General features: G+C 41.0%; 1 protein-coding gene across 2 annotated transcripts in view; it reads left to right on the forward strand.

Moving 5' to 3' along the window:
• FIG4 (FIG4 phosphoinositide 5-phosphatase) overlaps positions 1 to 21,490 on the forward strand; it is a 534,658-nt gene that overhangs the window by 180,201 nt on the left and 332,967 nt on the right. For both annotated transcript variants that reach the window (XM_040428862.1, XM_040428863.1), the window contains exons 10-11: positions 4,443 to 4,605; positions 12,484 to 12,581. In XM_040428862.1, the coding sequence (XP_040284796.1) occupies positions 4,443 to 4,605; positions 12,484 to 12,581 (261 nt within the window). The remainder of the gene's footprint in view (positions 1 to 4,442; positions 4,606 to 12,483; positions 12,582 to 21,490) is intronic.

Genomic DNA, 21,490 nt, shown 5'->3' on the forward strand with positions numbered 1-21,490 from the left:
CTTACAGGGGCGTGATCAATGACTGTGGTGATCACCCCATATAGACTCCCTGATCACCCCCCTGTCATTGATTACCCCCCTGTAAAGCTCCATTCAGATGTCCGCATGATTTTTACGGATGCACTGATAGATGGATCGGATCCGCAAAACGCATCCGGACGTCTGAATGAAGCCTTACAGGGGCATGATCAATGACTGTGGTGATCACCCCATATAGACTCCCTGATCACCCCCCTGTCATTGATCACCCCCCCTGTCATTGATCACCCCCCCTGTCATTGATCACCCCCCCTGTCATTGATCACCCCCCTGTCATTGATCACCCCCCTGTCATTGATCACCCCCCTGTAAGGCTCCATTCAGACATTTTTTTGGCCCAAGTTAGCGGAATTATTATTTTTTTTTTCTTACAAAGTCTCATATTCCACTAACTTGTGTCAAAAAATAAAATCTCACATGAACTCACCATACCCCTCACGGAAACCAAAGGCGTAAAATTTTTTAGACATTTATATTCCAGACTTCTTCTCACGCTTTAGGGCCCCTAGAATGCCAGGGCAGTATAAATACCCCACATGTGACCCCATTTCGGAAAGAAGACACCCCCAGGTATTCCGTGAGGGGCATATTGAGTCCATGAAAGATTGAAATTTTTGTCCCAAGTTAGCGGAATGGGAGACTTTGTGAGAAAAAAAATAAAAATATCAATTTCCGCTAACTTGTGCCAAAAAAAAATAATTTCTATGAACTCGCCATGCCCCTCATTGAATACCTTGGGGTGTCTTCTTTCCAAAATGGGGTCACATGTGGGGTATTTATACTGCCCTGGCATTCTAGGGGCCCCAAAGCGTGAGAAGAAGTCTGGTATCCATATGTCTAAAAATGCCCTCCTAAAAGGAATTTGGGCACCTTTGCGCATCTAGGCTTCAAAAAAGTTTCACACATCTGGTATCGCCGTACTCAGGAGAAGTTGGGGAATGTGTTTTGGGGTGTCATTTTACATATACCCATGCTGGGTGAGAGAAATATCTTGGTCAAATGCCAACTTTGTATAAAAAAATGGGAAAAGTTGTCTTTTGCCAAGATATTTCTCTCACCCAGCAAGGGTATATGTAAAATGACACCCCAAAACACATTCCCCAACTTCTCCTGAATACGGCGATACCACATGTGTGACACTTTTTTGCAGCCTAGGTGGGCAAAGGGGCCCATATTCCAAAGAGCACCTTTAGGATTTCACAGGTCATTTACCTACTTACCACACATTAGGGCCCCTGGAAAATGCCAGGGCAGTATAACTACCCCACAAGTGACCCCATTTTGGAAAGAAGACACCCTAAGGTATTCCGTGAGGGGCATGGCGAGTTCCTAGAATTTTTTATTTTTTGTCCCAAGTTAGTGGAAAATGCAGATTTTTTTTTTTTTTTTTTTTTTTCATACAAAGTCTCATATTCCACTAACTTGTGACAAAAAATAAAACCTTCCATGAACTCACTATGCCCATCAACGAATACCTTGGGGTCTCTTCTTTCCAAAATGGGGTCACTTGTGGGGTAGTTATACTGCCCTGGCATTCTAGGGGCCCAAATGTGTGGTAAGGAGTTTGAAATCAAATTCTGTAAAAAATGACCTGTGAAATCCGAAAGGTGCTCTTTGGAATATGGGCCCCTTTGCCCACCTAGGCTGCAAAAAAGTGTCACACATCTGGTATCCCCGTACTCAGGAGAAGGTGGGGAATGTGTTTTGGGGTGTCATTTTACATATACCCCTGCTGGGTGAGAGAAATATCTTGGCAAAAGACAACTTTTCCCATTTTTTTATACAAAGTTGGCATTTGACCAAGATATTTATCTCACCCAGCATGGGTATATGTAAAAAGACACCCCAAAACACATTCCTCAACTTCTCCTGAGTACGGCGATACCAGATGTGTGACACTTTTTTGCAGCCTAGGTGGGCAAAGAGGCCCATATTCCAAAGAGCACCTTTCGGATTTCACAGGTCATTTTTTACAGAATTTGATTTCAAACTCCTTACCACACATTCGGGCCCCTAGAATGCCAGGGCAGTATAACTACCCCACAAGTGACCCCATTTTGGAAAGAAGAGACCCCAAGGTATTCGCTGATGGGCATAGTGAGTTCATGGAAGTTTTTATTTTTTGTCACAAGTTAGTGGAATATGAGACTTTGTATGAAAAAAAATAAAAAATAAAATAATCATCATTTTCCACTAACTTGTGACAAAAAATAAAAAATTCTAGGAACTTGCCATGCCCCTCACGAAATACCTTGGGGTCTCTTCTTTCCAAAATGGGGTCACTTGTGGGGTAGTTATACTGCCCTGGCATTCTAGGGGCCCGAATGTGTGGTAAGGAGTTTGAAATCAAATTCTGTAAAAAATGACCTGTGAAATCCGAAAGGTGCTCTTTGGAATATGGGCCCCTTTGCCCACCTAGGCTGCAAAAAAGTGTCACACATCTGGTATCGCCGTACTCAGGAGAAGTTGGGGAATGTGTTTTGGGGTGTCATTTTACATATACCCATGCTGGGTGAGAGAAATATCTTGGCAAAAGACAACTTTTCCCATTTTTTTTATACAAAGTTGGCATTTGACCAAGATATTTATCTCACCCAGCATGGGTATATGTAAAAAGACATCCCAAAACACATTCCTCAACTTCTCTTGAATACAGAGATACCAGATGTGTGACACTTTTTGCAGCCTAGGTGGGCAAAGGGGCCCATATTCCAAAGAGCACCTTTCGGATTTCACAGTTCATTTTTTACAGAATTTGATTTCAAACTCCTTACCACACATTTGGGCCCCTAGAATGCCAGGGCAGTATAACTACCCCACAAGTGACCCCATTTTGGAAAGAAGAGACCCCAAGGTATTTCGTGATGGGCATAGTGAGTTCATAGAAGTTTTTATTTTTTGTCACAAGTTAGTGGAATATGAGACTTTGTAAGAAAAAAAAAAAAAAAATCATCATTTTCCGCTAACTTGTGACAAAAAATAAAAAGTTTTATGAACTCACTATGCCCATCAGCGAATACCTTAGGGTGTGTACTTTCCGAAATGGGGTCATTTGTGGGGTGTTTGTACTGTCTGGGCATTGTAGAACCTCAGGAAACATGACAGGTGCTCAGAAAGTCAGAGCTGCTTCAAAAAGCGGAAATTCACATTTTTGTACCATAGTTTGTAAACGCTATAACTTTTACCCAAACCATTTTTTTTTTACCCAAACATTTTTTTTTTATCAAAGACATGTAGAACTATAAATTTAGAACAAAATTTCTATATGGATCTCGTTTTTTTTGCAAAATTTTTCAACTGAAAGTGAAAAATGTCATTTTTTTGCAAAAAAATCGTTAAATTTCGATTAATAACAAAAAAAGTAAAAATGTCAGCAGCAATGAAATACCACCAAATGAAAGCTCTATTAGTGAGAAGAAAAGGAGGTAAAATTCATTTGGGTGGTAAGTTGCATGACCGAGCAATAAACGGTGAAAGTAGTGTAGTGCAGAATTGTAAAAAAGAGCCTGGTCTTTAGGGGGGTATAAACCTGTGGTCCTTAAGTGGTTAATGAAAAAAATAAAATGCAAATATGTTTTTCCTTTTTTTTCCCCATAATACCAGTGCGGTGCAATACCAGACAATTCAATAAAAAAATATTCATCACAAAAGTGGCCATAGTTTTTCATCCGAACGTAAAGGGGTATTCCCACCTGGATGTTTAGGGCACGTTTACTAGATATGCCATAAATTCCCAAGAGGTGTGGGTTCTTCTGGAACCAACTTTTGTGTTGAGAATAGAGCCCTAACAGTGAAGCGCACTTGCTGGGCTATTATTATTCGGAGGTCTCAGAACTGAATGAAAGAGCCACACATGCATGGCGACATGTCCATTCATGGTGGTGCGAGACAAGACCCAATTTTGGGACCCACACCTGTCTGAGACTTATAGCATATGCTGTGGATTTGCCAAAAATGTCTAGATGGGAAGGAATACCTATTTGATATTGCAGACAGAATGCCAAAGTAAGGAGTTTCCAAAAGGAAGCTTATTAGAATTTGTTGTTCAGTAATGTGATAAAGGGCATATCAGTGAACACATGTCTGATGGTTACATTTTGGTTACCGCTAATTCCTGCCTTCTCTGCAGATATTATCCAAATATGATTCAAGGTTTACAATCACAAGGAAAATAAAATGCTCTCTAGAGTTTGCTGTAGGAATATACTTTAGTAGGTTTGCCTATAGTGGTGTCTATTCAGATTGTCTCTCATACAGTAACTGTCATTTATAGTTTTTTTTAATGTATCCATAAACTGCTATAGGAAAACAACACCTATTCTATATTAATGTGTATTGATCTTTAGAAATCAGAGCACACTTCACCAAATGCTTGATTTCAGGAGTTCTGTTTTGCTTTTTAGGGTGATGTGGCCAATGAAGTGGAGACAGAGCAAATAGTGCATGACGCTTCAGTCATGTCTTTTAGTGCTGGCAGTTACTCTTCATATGTACAAGTCCGTGGTTCAGTCCCTTTATACTGGTCCCAGGATATATCCACAATGATGCCAAAGCCACCAATTACATGTGAGTTTTGTACACAGTCATTGGGAAGGGAATCTGTAGTTTGCACTTTTACTAAAATTGTTAGCTGTTTTTTAGCACTGTCATAATCTGTACCCTTGGAAGTGTTAAAATACTGTATAGCCGGCACAAAAGAAAAATGCTGCAAACAATATGGACTGTAGCCAGGATAAGCGCAGATACAGTTAAACTAGATTTATTGAGTTAGAAAGACATAGGCGAGGGAATAAAGACACATTCTAGTGTAAGATTATAAACTTGTCACAGTCTTTTTTATTACAATGGGCTTGAACAATTATAATGTGGGAGAGTGGCAGCAGCAGCATGAGAAGTCTAATTCCAGAGAAGAGAGGAGACACGTGAGAACTGCTGCACACAAGAGAGCGTGGAGGCAATTAGAAAAGTAAGGAAAAATAACGAGCAGATATTGCCATTCAGCAACCTTTTCAGTGAAATGTTTTGTGTGAGGAGAGCTATTGATAATTCAGAACAGAATCTTCACTGTGTTGCTTAGGGTACTTTAACACTAGCGTTATTCTTTTCTGGTATTGAGTTCCGTCCTAGGGGCTCAATACCGAAAAAAAACTGTTCAGTTTTATCCTAATGCATTCTGAATGGAGAGATATCCGTTCAGTATGCATCAGGATGTCTTCAGTTCAGTCACTCTTACGTTATTTTCTCCGTCCAAAATTCCAGAACACTTGCATGAAATGCATTAATGCCGGATCCGACACCAAGTGTTCTGGAAAAATGGATCCGGTTTCCCGCATACCTTTAAAAATGTGAAAAAAAAAAATACCAGATCCGTCTACAAATGCTATCCGTTTGCATACGGATTTCTGGAGCCGTCAGGCAGTTCCGACGACGGAACTGCCTGCCAGATCCTCACAACGCAAGTGTGAAAGTACCCTTAGTGAGTAGATGTTGCTGAAGAGTCAGTAAGGTAGGGTGGATTTAAGATTCACTAAGTAAATATATATATGCCCACAGTTTTTCTCCATCTGTATAGTCCTGAAACAAACAGTCTTGCAGAAGACTCGTAAAGTATAATGTTAATTTTCTGCTGATCTCTTTCATTTTAGTGGCAGGTCTTAAAAGGTTTTCCAAGACTTCCTCAGAATAGGTCATCAGTATTTGGTAGCTTGGTATCGCGCTCAGCCTCATTCACTTGAATGGGGATGAGCTGCGCCTAGGCCACGTTACTGATGTTTCGTCAATGGCCTAGGGAAAGTTGTGAGAAGGCCGCGGTGCTACTGTGATCGCCACTGCCTTCTCAACCAGCTGTCGGACTCCAACCGATCAGATACTGATGAGCTATCCTGAGGATAGGTCATCAGTATTAAAGTCTCGGAAAACCTCTTTAATCAAAGGATGCCACTAATTTTGGTGTCTTATAAGGGTGCTGCAACTTAGTCAGGTCTTTGCATGCAGTTTTCGAAGCCACAATAAAGAGAGAATACTAAAAGGAGAGAAAGTTTAAAGGACAGTTACAACTTCTCTTCTTTTTTTGAATCCACGCCTAGCTTTGGCTTTAAAAACGGCATTGGAAAACCTGAAAGTGAGACCGTGTTCGCTTCAGGAAACACTGTCTGTTTGTTGGCCGCATCTCTTAGACCGATCACAGCTCCTCTGACCCAAACTGACAGCATCGTAATGATTTATTATACAGTCAGTTCCTATCAGACTGCAGGCCTCAAATGATGATTTGAGTTCAGGTCAGGGGAGCCGCAGTCGGTCCAAGAGATGCAACTGACACACAGACTATGTTTCCTTAACCGTGAATCAGTCCTTACAGATAGGGCAGCAAGAGAAGGCTTTTTGCTGCAGCAAGGTGTCTTACAGTCTGATAGCGGAGGTGGAGAGTGAAAATGTTTCATCTCCTGGAACACATACAGTGGCACACAAAAGTGTGGGCACCCCTGGTCATAATTACTATTACTGTGAACAGCAGGGGCAGACTTTAAACTTAAAATGCCCTTGGGAAGAAAAATAAATAAAAAGGGGCCCCATGTTGTAGGATGGTCCAAATTGACAGAAGGCAGAGCCAACAAAAGTAGGTGGGGCCAACACAGGTAGGTGGCACAAAATACCACCCCAGTAGACCCAAATACCCAATGCAGTCCAATATACTGCCCCAGCAGAACCAAATATCACAGTGCACCGCAAAATAATTCTCCAGTAACACAAAATGCCTCCCCAGAAGATTCCCCACTGTGGTGGCCAGCACCACATTCTATCCACCCAGTCCAGTTGCCTCAGGATGGCATTATAGTTCAATTCAGAAGTCAGGAGAGCAACTGTAGCCACCAGCCAGGTACATAGGTACTCGATGCTCCCAGCTCTAGGAGCATCAGATCATTACTTACTTGGCCGGCGGCTATGAGGAGGGCCCACTAGGAATTTTCCCTTTTGAATCTATGGCCAGTCTGCCTTTGGTGAACAGTTAAGCAAGTTAAAGATGAAATGATCTCCAAAAGCCTTAAAGTTAAAGATGACACATTCCCATTGTATTTTAAGCTAAAACTATTTTTATTTTCATCTTCTACTTTGGGCACCATGCATGGTTAGTACCTAGTAGCACCTCATTTGGCAAGTACCACAGCTTTTAAATGCTTTTTGTAGCCAGCCAGAAGTCTTACAATTCTAGTTTGAGGGATATTGATCCATACTTCCTTGCAAAAGTGTTCCAGTTCTGTGGGTTTCCTGTTGAACTTGAATGCACTGCTCATTTGAGGTCTATCCAAAGATTTTCAATGATGTTCAGATCAATGGACTGTAAGGGCCATGGTAAAACCTTCAGCTTGCGCCTTTTGAGGTAGTCTATTGTGGATTTTGAGGTGTCTTTAGGATCATTATCCTGTGTAAAAGCCATCCTCTTTTCAACTTCAGTTTTTTTTTTACAGTTGGTGTTATGGTATGTTTCAGAATTTGCTGGAATTTCATTGAATCCATTCCTTCCCTCTACCCATGAAATGTTCCCCAGGCCATTGTCTGCAACACAGCCCCAAAGCATGACTGATTCACCCCCATGCTTAATGTTTGGAGAGGAGTTATTTTCATGAAATTCTCTGCCCTTTTTTTCTCCAAAAATACTCTTGCTCATTTTGTCCAAAGAGTTCTATTTTAACCTAATTGGTCCGCAGGAATTGTTTCCAAAATGCTTCTGACTCTGATATTTTGTGGTGAGGACGCAGAGGAGCTTTTGATGAATTATTCCTTGAAGGCCATATTTGTGCATGTTTTACTGAATGGTAGAACAATGTACCACAACTCTACAGCCTGCTAAATCTTCCTGAAGGTCTTTTGCAATCAAGCAGGGGTTCTTATTTGCCTTTCTTGCAATCCTATGAGCAGCAGTCTCTCAAATTTTTCTGGTCTTTGAGACCTTCCCTTGACCTCCACTGTTCCTGTTCACTTCCACTTCTTAATCACATTTCGAACTGAGGAAATAGTAACCTGAAAATGTTTTGCTATCTTCTTATAGCCTTTTGCTTTGTGGGCTTCAACCGGTTTCATTTTCAGAGTGTTAGGCAGCTGCTTAGAAGAACCCATGGCTGCTGTTTTTGGAACAAGATTAGAGGAGTCTGGATATTTATAAAGCTTTGAAATTTACATCATTGGGCCTTTCCTAACAATGACTGTGAACAAGCAATAACTCTAACAGGCTATTTAAGGTCTTAGACCTCGATCAAAGTTATCTAGGTGCTCAAATCTCCTTGGTTTCCCATACTTTTGCAAGGTACTCCTTTCCTTTTTTCAACTCTAAAGTGCACAAAACCAAAATAATACACTGTTAAATGTTGAAATGTGTGTTTCATTTTTAACTTTATGCCTTTTGGAGATCATTTCATCTTCAACTTGCTTAAGTGTGCACAGTAATTTTGACCAGCGGTGCCAATCTTTTTCATGTCACTGTATAGAAGATGTCTATAGATATTTCTAAGATTATATTGCAGTATGCATGAAAATAGGATCAACTGAAAGATTAGAGGACAAATTGCAAGGATTTTTTTTTCTATGTCTTGTGTTTCATTTAAAAGATTTTGTCCACTGTCAGAAAGAATGTTAGGAAATGTCTAAACTGAAGTGTTCTCAGTGCAGTCGTTGCTACTCAGGATCTCACGCAGGAACAAATTACAAAACTAGATTAGGTCTATACAGCGACTTTCCGTATGCTATACTCTAATTGTCATGTGACTTAAAAAAAAATCATGGGGCTTCATTAGCAGGGGTATTCCACAACCAGGATTTATCACATACTCCCAGAATAGACAGACAGCGTTCCATCAGTCAGTCCCATCAAAGTGGGCGACACGGTCTTCCGACATGCGCACTTCCACTTCTATGCAAACCTTTGCTGTAAAGATTTTGTGGAATTAAGAGTTGTTGTTGCCTATGGCATTTTGAAGTCATTCATAATAAAAGTAAGGATATTAACAGAAAGGGATTAGTGAAGACATGTAGAGAAGTCATCTACTTTACTAAGAAAATAGCTAGACCCATGAGGTTACATATATTTCAAGTTGATATGGCAATAGACAAGGTCTCAATGCACAATAACAGAAAGAATACACAAAGAAAGCTAGAGTTTAAGAAAATAAAATTGCTCATTTGTTGATGCTTCTACCATTTTGTTTAGCTGTGTGTCTGATTTGCATCCCTTTTTACAAGACCATAACAGGTGAGTTACAGGTAGACAGGCATTCAAAGAGACAACATAGCAGGTGTCGGGGAGTAAAACAGTTATGTTACAATGGTGAGTTCTTTTATGAGTATTGTAAACTGTGGGAGGAGAGAGAAGATTATTTATTAGTTTTAGGGTTTGTTAAAGCAAGAATTAGTGATGGCAAGAGTCGTATTTGTGTGGGTTAAGAGAAACATAAATGAAAGTTGTTTTACAATGACAAGTTTTAAGACTTTTTGAAAAGGATATAGAAACATTGAAATTTTAATGATTTGAAATGAAATGCAGCTTAATGTAGCTAAACCACAAACACAATGGTGCTGATGAAAGAAATATTGAATGCATTTTGTCATTACTATGATTGCGAAGTACTTTGTAAAATCCCTGATGTGCCTTTAAATGTGAAACCGTTCATTAGAGCATTGTATCTTCTAGAGAGATAGAAGATGATTTGGGGAATTTCTGTTAATCGTGAAAAATATATCTTGAAATATTTAAAAAAAGATTTTCGTCTTATAAGCCAAGCATTAAGGGTAGACATTCATCTTGACCCCTTTAGCTACCTCTTTAAAGGGGTATTCCGGTTGGTTAAAGTTATACCTTATCCACAGGATATGGAATAACTCAGATTGGTGGGGGTCCTACTCCTAACGATCATGAGAACAGGGTCCCCGTACTCATTCAGGTACCCTGAAATGACTGGAGGGGCCAGTCGCACATGTATGCGGCCGCTCCATTTATTTCTATAGGAGTTCCGGAGATAGTTCTATAGGAGTTCCAGAGATAGTTTAGTGCTGTACTCAGCTATTGTCTCGGCCTATGGTGTACGCTGGTAATCCCTCACCAAGGAGCAGGAAAGAGGCGACCAGTTCATCCCAGTCATGGAGGAACAGGAGTCTCTATCTGAGGCCAGGCTGCAAGGAGAGGGGAACACATACAACATAAGGAGATGGCAGGTAAGCGAAACCAATAACACACTTACCTGCCACAGACACACTAACTGGAACCCGTGCACTAGTGCTGCTGTCCACACCAACATTAAAAGGACACAGCACACACCACAAACCACACAGGAACCCAGGACAGCCATAGCTGCAATAAACATGAGACAGGGGAATATCTAGCAAACATGCTGGACACCAAACACCACCAGACATGTAACACCAAACTAGACATACAAACACCCTGAACCTAACCCACTTCATACAAATAGGGACAGGAAGGGAAGCAGACACCGGGATGACATTGATGACCACAAGGGAGGCCCTCACTGGACAGATGAAACATCCTGGACTGGAGCAGAGCTCCAGCACCAACGACAGCTGAAGTACAACTGACTCCAGCCAGGGATCCACAGGGGATAAAACCCTAGTGACCACACCCACTCAGGGAGTTAACCCTTACAGCACCAGACAGAGGGAGGCTACAACTTAAAGGGGAAGTGCACACACAAGCATACCAAACACGTAACCACCGGCAACCGCATGCGTGGCAACCATGTCACAGCAATCACCCAGAAGGCCGAGACACTGCCACCGCATGCTTTCACAGCAACATGTTGCCGCGGGCAACCGCAAGTGTGGCAACAGTGTTACAGCATACACCATAGGCCGTGACAGCTATGTCCTGAACGTCAATAGAAATGAATGGAGCGGCCACATGCATGTGTGATCGGCCACTCCTATCATTTCAGGGCAGCTGCAGGGGGTACGGGGGTCCCATTCTCATGATCATTTGGGATCCCAGGGGTAGGACCCCCACTGATCTGATAATTATACCCCATCCGGTGGATAGGGGATAACTTTAACCAAGTGGCATATACCCCTTTAACATCCTCCTTGTTTGTTCGGGTAAATGCTACAATAGTTTAATCTGGCAAATTCTTACTGCTGCTAGATGCCTTATAGCTAGCAGTTCGAAACGTCCATCGGCTCCTTGAGCTCAGTCTGGAACACCTTACAGCTCTCCTCCCCAACAGAGTGGACTTCTTTGACAATGTGTGGGCCCCATGGGACAATTACTTTGTTACAAACTATCTGATCCCCTATGATGCATGCATTTTACTTACTTTTACTTTCTCTGTCCACCATTTCCCCTTCCCTATTGTTTCAGTCTTTCGTCTGTGGTATTGTCTTTTATTTCTTCATATGAAACTTTTGGTTTTTATATCATCAGGTTTGAAACCTACACTTTGAGAATGTCCTATTGTCCTTTATATAGAAATTGTCTTTTTCTTCTTATGTACTTTATTCTGGATATGACACCAATTTTATGTTACAGTTTATACGTGTTTTGTGTGTATATAACATTGACAATAAACATTACAGATTTTTTTTTAAAAACTACAGATTTTCAACTTCAGGATATAACCTCTTAGTTTAAAGATTAGGCTTAGTTCATATTTCCATCAGGAATTTTACTCTCCTGTTCCATTACTGGAACAGCAAAAACTTTTTGCAAACTTATTGGATCACATAACTGAGACCAACGGTACCCAGTTGATACCATTGACCACAATGGGGTCCATCAGGATTCTGTCATGTTTTCCATCATTTTAGTGGACAAAATAGTGAACAATCCCTAATAGTGGATAAGTACATTGTATGATATAGTACCAAAGTTCTTCTGGCAAGCCAAATCTCTGAAACAATAATGGCCCCCTCTTTATTTTGAACTGACTTTACAGCAAATCACTTTTCAGTAGGGCATGCACAGGTTTTGCATAGGTATAGGTTGGGCCTTCAGAATGATTTCCTCTGGGCGGCTCAAAGATCTGTGGTCCCACACTACTTTTCATACTGTTACAAGCAAAAAGTGGTCTTCAGTTAGTGCAGTGAAATTGAGAGGATCTTGTCTGTAGTCTATTTTAAAGCCTGCAGTCCAAAGTCAAGCTGTAAAATACCATAAATGCCACTCTGTACTATTATAATGCTGATGGGCTTTAGAGGTTGCAACATGAGAATTAATTTTCCCTCTAGTTACTTTTTACTATGTGAAGATTGCTTTTTATTGCAGCAGGGGTAATTCAGCTAATGAAAGTGCATTAGGAAATTGTAGTTCACATACCAAACAGATATATTAGCTTGTGTAGATCTAAACAGTAGTTTATATAATGATCCATAAGCCTGCTGTGTAATTGAAGTGTGTAGATGTCTATAGTTAATGATAATATTATATTTGTGCACTTATTCACACAGTGGACCAAGCAGATCCATATGCACATGTTGCTGCTTATCACTTTGACCAAATGCTTCAGAGATTTGGATCACCAATTATAATTCTCAACCTTGTGAAGGTAAAAAAAAAACAACTTAAAATAAATTATGTTTTGGATGTCATTTACAAAGTTGTAATAATTTGTTTGTGGCTTTATCATTAAGATTTATATAGTATGAAATGAGGGTAGACATCTTTCTGGAAATGGTGCTCCAAACTAAACATCAGCTTCTGAAATTGTCTTTACAATGGAAACATGCACATAAGAAAGCTAAGACGAAAACTCATTAAAGGGTATTCCGGTAACATTGTTATCCCCTATCCACACGATAGGGTATGACTATTAGATTGGTAGGGGTTCTACTGCTGGGACCCCCACTGATCACAAGAATGGGACCTGTACCCCCTGCAGCCCCCTGAAATTAATAGAGCGACCAGTTGGGCATACATCTATCTGCTCCATTAATTTATATGGGATTTCCAGACCTATCCAAGTAACAGTCTTTAATCCTCATACTGGCCTCATGATCATTGCCTGTGAATGCGGCTAATGTGCAAGCTATTATTGGGATCTAATATGCTTATTAACATTAATTCCCAATTACTGCCCAGTGATATCATCTTTTGTAAATGGACTTAGTGTGGTGTGCATTTGTATTCAGCCCCCTTTACTATGATACCCCAAAATAAAATCCAGTGTGACCAATTGCCTTCTGAAGTAATCTAATTAGTAAATAGATTCCACCTGTGTGTAATTTATTCTCAGTATAACTATAGTTTGTCTGTGAAGGTTTCAAAGGTTTGTTAGAGAACATTAGTGATCAATTAGCGTCATAAAAACTAAGGAACACACCAGACAGGTCAGGGATGAAGTTGTGGAAAAGTGTAAAGCAGGGTTACATACTGAAAAAAAATATCCCAAGTTCTGAACATCTTATGGAGCACTGTTCAATCCACCATCCGAAAATGCAAGGAGTATGTATGGCACAATTGCAAACCTACCAAGACATAACTGTTCCATCTAAACTGACAAACCAGGCAAGGTGAGCACTAATTAGAGAAGCAGCCAAGAGGTCCATCTTCACTCTGGAGGAGTTGCAGAGATCCACAGCTCAGGCGGGAGAATCTGTCCACAGGACAACTATTAGGCCTCATGCACACGACCGTATGAATTTTGCAATCCGCAAAAAAAAACACTGATCCGTAAAAAATACGGATGACGTCTGTGTGCATTCCGTATTTTGAGGAACAGAACAGCTAGCCCCTAATAGAACAGTACTATCCTTGTCCGTAATGCGGACAATAATAGGACATGGTCTATTTTTTTGCGGAACGGAAAAACAGACATACGGAAATGGAATGCACATGGAGTACCTTCCGTTTTTTTTTTTGTGGACCCATTGAAATGAATGGTTTCGTATACGGTCCGTAAAAAAACAGAACAGACACAGAAAGAAAATACATTTGTGTGCATGAGCCCTTAGTCGTGTACTCCACAAATCTGGCATTTATAGAAGAGTGGCAAGAAGAAAGCCATTTTTGAAAGCAAGCCTATTTGCAGTTTGCCACAAGCCATGTAGGAGACACAGCAAACCTGTGGAAAAAGGTGCTCTGGTCAGATGAGACCAAAGCTGAACTTACTTTTGTGTAAGGGGGCAAGGGAGTGCATGGGAATTATTTTTTAAAACTTAAATAAAAAATAAAAAAAATATATATACCGTATTTTTCGCTTTATAAGACGCACTTTTTCCCCCCCAAAAGTGGGGGGAAAATGGCAGTGCGTCTTATAAAGCGAACACTGCCATGTTTACTTTGGTCACGCTGATACATCGCAAGCCGCGATGTATCAGAGGGGTGGGAGGAGGGGACGGAGGCTGGCAACACTCGCGGCGGGGCCCGATGCAGTCACTGTACTGTAATACATCGGACCCCGCTCACGGTAATTATCACATGTAAAGTCTATAATCTTCAAGCAGTGTCTCTGCTTTAAACTAGGGCAATCCTCTGTAGTGCAACTCACTATGAAAGCGGCAGGCAGAGCGGCAGCGTAACCTCGCGATTCTCACTCATTCATGGGAAGGAAGTGGGAGGAGCATTAATGAGTGAGAATCGCGAGGTTACGCTGCCGCTCTGCCTGCCGCTTTCATAGTGAGTTGCACTACAGAGGATTGCCCTAGTTTAAAGCAGAGACACTGCTTGAAGATTATAGACTTTACATGTGATAATTACCGTGAGCGGGGTCCGATGTATTACAGTACAGTGACTGCATCGGGCCCCGCTGCGAGTGTTGCCAGCCTCCGTCCCCTCCTCCCACCCCTCTGATACATCGCGGCTTGCGATGTATCAGCGTGACCAAAGTAAACATGGCAGTGTTCGCTTTATAAGACGCACTGCCATTTTCCCCCCACTTTTGGGGGGGAAAAAGTGCGTCTTATAAAGCGAAAAATACGGTAATTGGGGACAAATAGTTTTAATTAAGATCATTCATCCCCCTTTCACTACGAAAGACACTATAAACAGGCACCGATCAAGTTGTATGTCATTGTCGTTGACTGCCCAACATCTATCAGTGTAAAGGTATCTTTACACGAGGCGATTAGTGTGTAAATTAAGATTAAATCGAGAAAAACTGCAATATTATAGAGCAGTGTAAAAGCAATGAACGAAAGAGTGACAACTGACAATCGGTAGATTTCTTGTTGGTTCAATCATTTGTAACGTCCACAAAAATTGTTGGACGTTGGCTATTTCATACGAGTAAACAGGAATCGTTCACTGCAGGCACGATTACAGATGATTACACTGTGGGTGTGTTTAAGCTCACGCTTTGTGTAAATGCAACTGTCTGCTTTACGAACGATGGAATATGCGATCAAAATTACGATTTACTGAGCGATAATTGGAGAGTCTAAAGCAGGCATACTCAACCTGTGGCCCTCCAGCTGTTGCAGAACTACAACTCCCATCATTTTCGGAGAGCCTACAGCTATCAGCTTACAGAAGGGCATGGTGGGAGTTGTAGTTTTACAACAGCTGGAGGGCCGCAGGTTGAGCATCCCTGGTCTAAAGGGTCATTGTTGAAATGTTCACTACACCAAGAAACGACTTGTTCATCGCTCAATCGTACCAATCATCTACTCGTACCTTAAGAGGACCCTTAATGTACCGTAGTTAACAGTCCGAGATGGCCGAGTTCCTTTAAGACAAATTCTGATCAGTTTGATAAGATTTCAGATTAAATGAGTGTGTGTTAGCTCTCATTAATGTAAAGCTGAGAGTTACAGACTGAGCCTATAGACTATTGTCTGTACTTCTAAGAATTGTCATAGTGAGATACTGTCCCCGCAGTATACGAGTACATAGCATGGTTATGCAAGATTTGCTGTATTTCACAAGATCACACTCTGCAGCAGCAGGCTCTGACAGACTACCCCCCTCCGCCTCAGATTTGTAAATTTGGCCATATAATTTTAGGGGGCTCTCAATCACTGATAGACAAAGTTAATGCAAGGCACTAATGTCAATCCATATTGCTTCCTTTGCTGGCTTGATTGATTTTTCCATCACATTATACACTGCTCATATCCAGTGGTTACAGCCACCCTGCAGACCAGCAGCAGTGGAAAAAGCATCGACCTATGTGCACTCCCACGGCCCCGACCACCTGAGAGGCAGTTTTTCTTTCCTATAGTGTGCAAGCACGACCACCGCTGCTGGATTGCAGGGTGGTCTTAACCATGGAAACGTGAATCAAGCCAGCAAAGAAAACAATATAGACAATAATAATTTATTACTAAGTGGTGTGTACTAACTTTATTTTCTTTACATGAAATATTCCACTTGCTGAAGGAAGGCAGCCCTTCTGTCACTTCAACAAATAGCATTTATTATGTAGAGAAAGTTAATACAAGACACTTACTAATGTATGGTTAATGTATGGTTATTAACCATATTGCTTCCTTTGCTGGCTGGATTCATGTTTCCATCACATTATACACTGCCCGTTTCCATGGTTATGACCACTCTGCAATCCATCAGTGGTGGCCGTGTTTGCACTCTATAGAAAAAAGCACCAGCCTATGCATGCTTCCATGGTCCCGGCCGCCGGAGAGGCTGGCTCTTTTTCCTATAGTGTGCAAGCATGTCCACCACTGATGGATTGCAGGGTGGTTGTAACCATGGAAATAAGCAGTGTATAATGTGATGGAAAAATGAATAAAGCCAGCAAAGGAGGCAATATGGATAATAACCATACATTAGCAAGTGGCTTGTTCTCTTCATGATAAATGCCACTTGCTGGAGTGAGACAACCCCCTCTAGTGGTGCTGCAGGGTAGCTGTACACTTGTGGAGTTTCCGCTCAGGTTACAGCTGATTGCTGGGCATTCCAGAAGGGAAACACTTTCTGATCAGCTTATTGACAAGGGACCTTTCTAATTCTTTAAGTAGGAATTGTCCACAGTGCAGAACCCTTTTGAACAGGACAGCATAGTATGATGATAGATCTGGTTTAATATGTGAATTGCTTAGGACATGTTTAGTTATCTTGTAGCTGTTTATTCTATATATTCACCTTAGAAGCTGCTAGAAAATATGCCCTTGTTCCTGCAGTTTTGACCTGTAAAGATAAGGGAGAAAGAAGCAATCCACTGAAAATAGCGGAGAATGAAATATACTTTGTTGTTTTATTTATAGACTCTGCTGTCAAACTAATTCTGCAAGACTCTGGATCACCAGGCTCTGCCATGTGACTCCTCAAGTGGTTTATTATTTTTTTTTTTCTTGGCAATTGTAGTGTGGATGAAAATGTGCTCTTTCACAGACTGTCCACACCAGGATTCCCGCATTATTGTATTTCGGATGTAATTGAAATTTACCCTTCCCTATTAAGCTCTAACCTGCTTTATGAGACTGCTTATGTTCAACAATTTGAACTTGTTTATTTTTTATGTTTGTCATCAAAGTTTAGGGATATCTACAAACACGTGCTTGGACTATGAGCCATGCTGTGATTGAACTTCTTTGGCTACAGAATAGGCTGTGTTCTTTTATTCTCCTGTTTATTTGCTAGTATAGTGCTAGCCAATTCTAGACCATCTGAAATGCTGAAGAATTGTTCACATGAGCCGAGCACGTATTTGTGCCTTTTAAGTCTTCAGTGACTGTTTGGTTCAGTTATTAATATTATTTTTATTCATTTTCTCTTTAAAATAAAACAAAAAAAATACCACAGAATGTGATGATCTCATGGTATATAGAAGTTATACTGAGCAGTGCGCAAACTGTATAGATATCCTGTATCCGCGGTGATGTGTTTACTCCTAGAAACCCGAGTAAAAAGTGATAGGGAACGTGACTGAAATCTACAGAAAAAAACATTTAAAGCGTGTTTTTCCAGCCATTACGCGTCTGACCTTTTTTTCTTTAATCCAGTAACTCCCATTTCTAGTAGTTACAGCATGATTATTTTGTCCCAGTTACCCAAGCTTAAAAATGCACAGTCCTAACTCCATACTCTCTTATTCCCTGTCTTAGAATTACACTGTCTTATGTTTTGCAGCATAGGAGCAAAATGCTTGAAAAATCAAAGATGAGATTTGCTTTACTAGCTAAATCATAGTTCATACAGCATCTCCTGGAACAGCTCACAAAGGTGTATAGCAGGGATGCTCAACCTGAGGCCCTCCAGCTGTTGTAAAACTACAACTCCCACGATTCCCTTCTCTAGGATGATAGCATTAGGCTGTCAGGGAATGAAGGGAGTTGTAGTTTTGCAACATCTGGAGGGCCGCAGGTTGAGCATGCCTGGTGTATAGCATTGCATTTATATGAAATTCCCATAGAAAATATACAGAGATTACTTAATAAATTCATCCACACAGATGTTGATGCCTCTTCGCCTAGTCATTTATGATTCCGCAGTCTCTCAAAAATTAGTCGTCTTAATTTCATGCACAACTTCTACCATTGTCATAGCAACTGTCTAAGCAGATGACTTTCTCAAGGGACCAGGATTCTATGAAATGCTTTTAATCATTTACATATTAGCGATAGACTTCCAAGCGGTGAAAATAATTATATACTAATGATTTAAAGGCATTGTAGTGCCAATATTCAGTAGAGTACTTTCTACTTGATGGAGAAAAAAAAAGTCACAAGTTAGATATTGATCATAAGAAGACAGGAATACTATCTTCTTTCTTTTTGAGTTTGTAGGGGTTGCTTCATCATGGTAACCACTTTATGCTGAAGCCTGTCTGGCAAACCAGCTGATCATCATTAGTCCATCTTCAGAATCTCCTGGCGAGCGACTGCTAATATTCAGGGAAGTTGCAGCCAGTCATATATTTCCCTTGCACTGACCATACCTTTGTTCTGTAGCAGCTCCCTCTGCAGCAGCCAATAAAGGGGTGGGGGTCTCAAGCAAGAGGTCTTTGACTTTCTTAAATGCATTTAGGTTAGAATTGTAGTCGCATGATACCACCTTTTTACAGGTGCAAACTATTGAGTCAGCTAAGAATCTTTTTCTCCTTTGTTGTCTCCTCACATCAACATGAACCTTGTACATCCAAAACGTTTTGAAGACTAATTGAGGGTTATTTATAATAGCACTATGTTAGTTTTCTTGTATAGAAAAGTCACAAGTTTTGACACGCCTGCTTGTGGTAAAAAGTTGCAATTTTTTTAGCTTTTTGTGACAATTTTCTCAAGTGGGGCAGGAGGAGACGCACATTACACTAGAAGTCTACTCCAGTGCATGGCTGGAGTAGATTTTAGTTCTGGCACACACTCTTCTGACAGCAGAAGAAACGTACAACTTTTAGGCTTCCTTCACATTAACATATTTTTGGTCCACGTCCAGTGCACCTTTTTTGCAGGCTTCATGTAGACCCATTCATTTTTATGGGGCCACAAAAAATGCAGACAGCACACGGATGTCATCCATTCAGCTGTGGTGATAAAAGGTTGGATGGTTCTCCAATTGGATAGCGTGGGTGTTAGGAGATGGTTCCCAAACCGGATAAATGTAGTATATAAAGACTCCTGTACTCCACTTGAGTTTCAATGCAAAGCTTTTATTTTAGTGCGGTTCCAGTCAAAACGTTTTCGGCTGAGAAGCCTTCTTCAGTGCAACTGGAGAGGCATACAAAGTGTCATAGATAAATATATGGTAATCACAAAGGTATAGGATCAATTAGTGCATATAATATCGCAAATAGGTGCGTCACAGACAAATAACAGGTAGTATATCGAATATATTATACACAAAAAGGGGGACGTGTCGATATGGCACGTGAAGAGAGCGTTTGCTGTCATCTGGGGATCCAGCAGGATCATCATCGGAGTGGTCTGCGATCCAGCAGGATCATCATCGGAGTGGTCTGTGGTCAGTAGGTGGTTTGAGGTGGTGCGCTTTTTCCATGGTGAGACTGTGGTGCTTCACTGGTTACAGAGTTGGTCAATGGGTAGCAGTAGGTGGGGTTAAGGAACAAAATTTGCGGAGCAGGACAGAGATTGTGCTAATGCCGTAATCTAAGGACTGCATTGTAGAAACCAAAATTGAACGTGGTGTACAAAAACAAGCTTACATATCATTTGCTCTAGGTTAAAGAATGCTTCATCACAAGTGGTTCGACAGTCTAATTACATGCAGAGTCTGCTGGGCAAGGATTTCACAACACATTGTTAAGTCAGACTGGGTATAGAATATACAACATATTAGGACAGGCTATTGTCTCGATAAGAATATCATATAGAAAAGTAGTTCAGTTACTGCTTTTTCATTGTCAGTATCTTACCCGGATTACTGCCGCATCCATTCAGCTGTGCCATAAATAATAGAACATGTCCTATTCTTGTCCATTTTGTCAAATCTCTTTTTCTCGACAGGTTATAAAAACAAGTGCATAACACATTTGCATAGATCCATATTCATCATAGATGCAAAAATCAACCTTATGTGAGGATTAGTAAGAAATGTCATTACCAAAGACATTGATGGTAACAGTAACATTTTCACCCAGGCAACCCTCCTCATTTGTATCGCGCAGGACAAAGTCTTTTTCTAGAGCTCCGTTGATGTACTGGGCTCTCCATGGGTAAAGCTAGACTGAGGCTTCTGCCTAGCAGTAAGCCCGGTGACGTCACCGGCACTAATGAGCGGACTTTAGCGCTGCTCTAACCTGTAAAACGTGTAGGGCAGCGCTAAAGCCTGTTCATCAGTGCCGGTGACGTTACTGGCAACTCCGCCTAGCAGAGTAAAAATAAACGATACAGCACAGAGCAAGGGATGCGCCGATGCTCATATCAGGGGGCTGCCTGGGTGAAAATGCTCTGAACCCGGACAACCCCTTTTAAATGAAAATAACAGAGAAGTATATGGAGAGCCTAGGCAAAATCCCAGGAGCGTTTATAGAGTGTCAGGGAAATATCTTTATTATAATGAAAGCACGCTCAAAGGACTAAGAGAATGCGCGGGGAATGAAACTCCATCAGGATGGTATAAGGACACTACTAAGCAGACATTTGCCACTATAGATATAATAATATATCTGGGCCGTTAGCGAAAATAATGCAAGGTTCCCAAATGGACTTGCATTTCCGAAAGTATCTGAGTGCTATATAACTAATTTCCTCTAACCTAGCCACCTGTTTGACTTTCTGCAGCCAATGAGATATTGAAGGAGGCTCTGTTTGTCTCCAATGCAAAGGTATCATAGCTTTGGCTACCAGTAACAACTGAAAGCACAGAGCTTTATTGAATGCTGAGGGAGTGGAGGGTAGCAGGTTGAGGAAAATAACTAAAGGGGTCACCTTAGGGGAATTCGGACAGAACCTTACCAATATACTTTTCATTGTGTTCCATTAAGGCTTGATGAAGTTGCACTCCCACCAGATATGGGAGAAACCTGACTTAAACATCTCCAGCAGGTGGACGAGACCAAGGGACTAATAGTATGGAGATAACCGGTATTTTATACCAAAGACT

The sequence above is a fragment of the Bufo bufo genome, chromosome 4, assembly GCF_905171765.1.
Source record: "Bufo bufo chromosome 4, aBufBuf1.1, whole genome shotgun sequence".
In the NCBI taxonomy this organism is placed as follows: domain Eukaryota; kingdom Metazoa; phylum Chordata; class Amphibia; order Anura; family Bufonidae; genus Bufo; species Bufo bufo.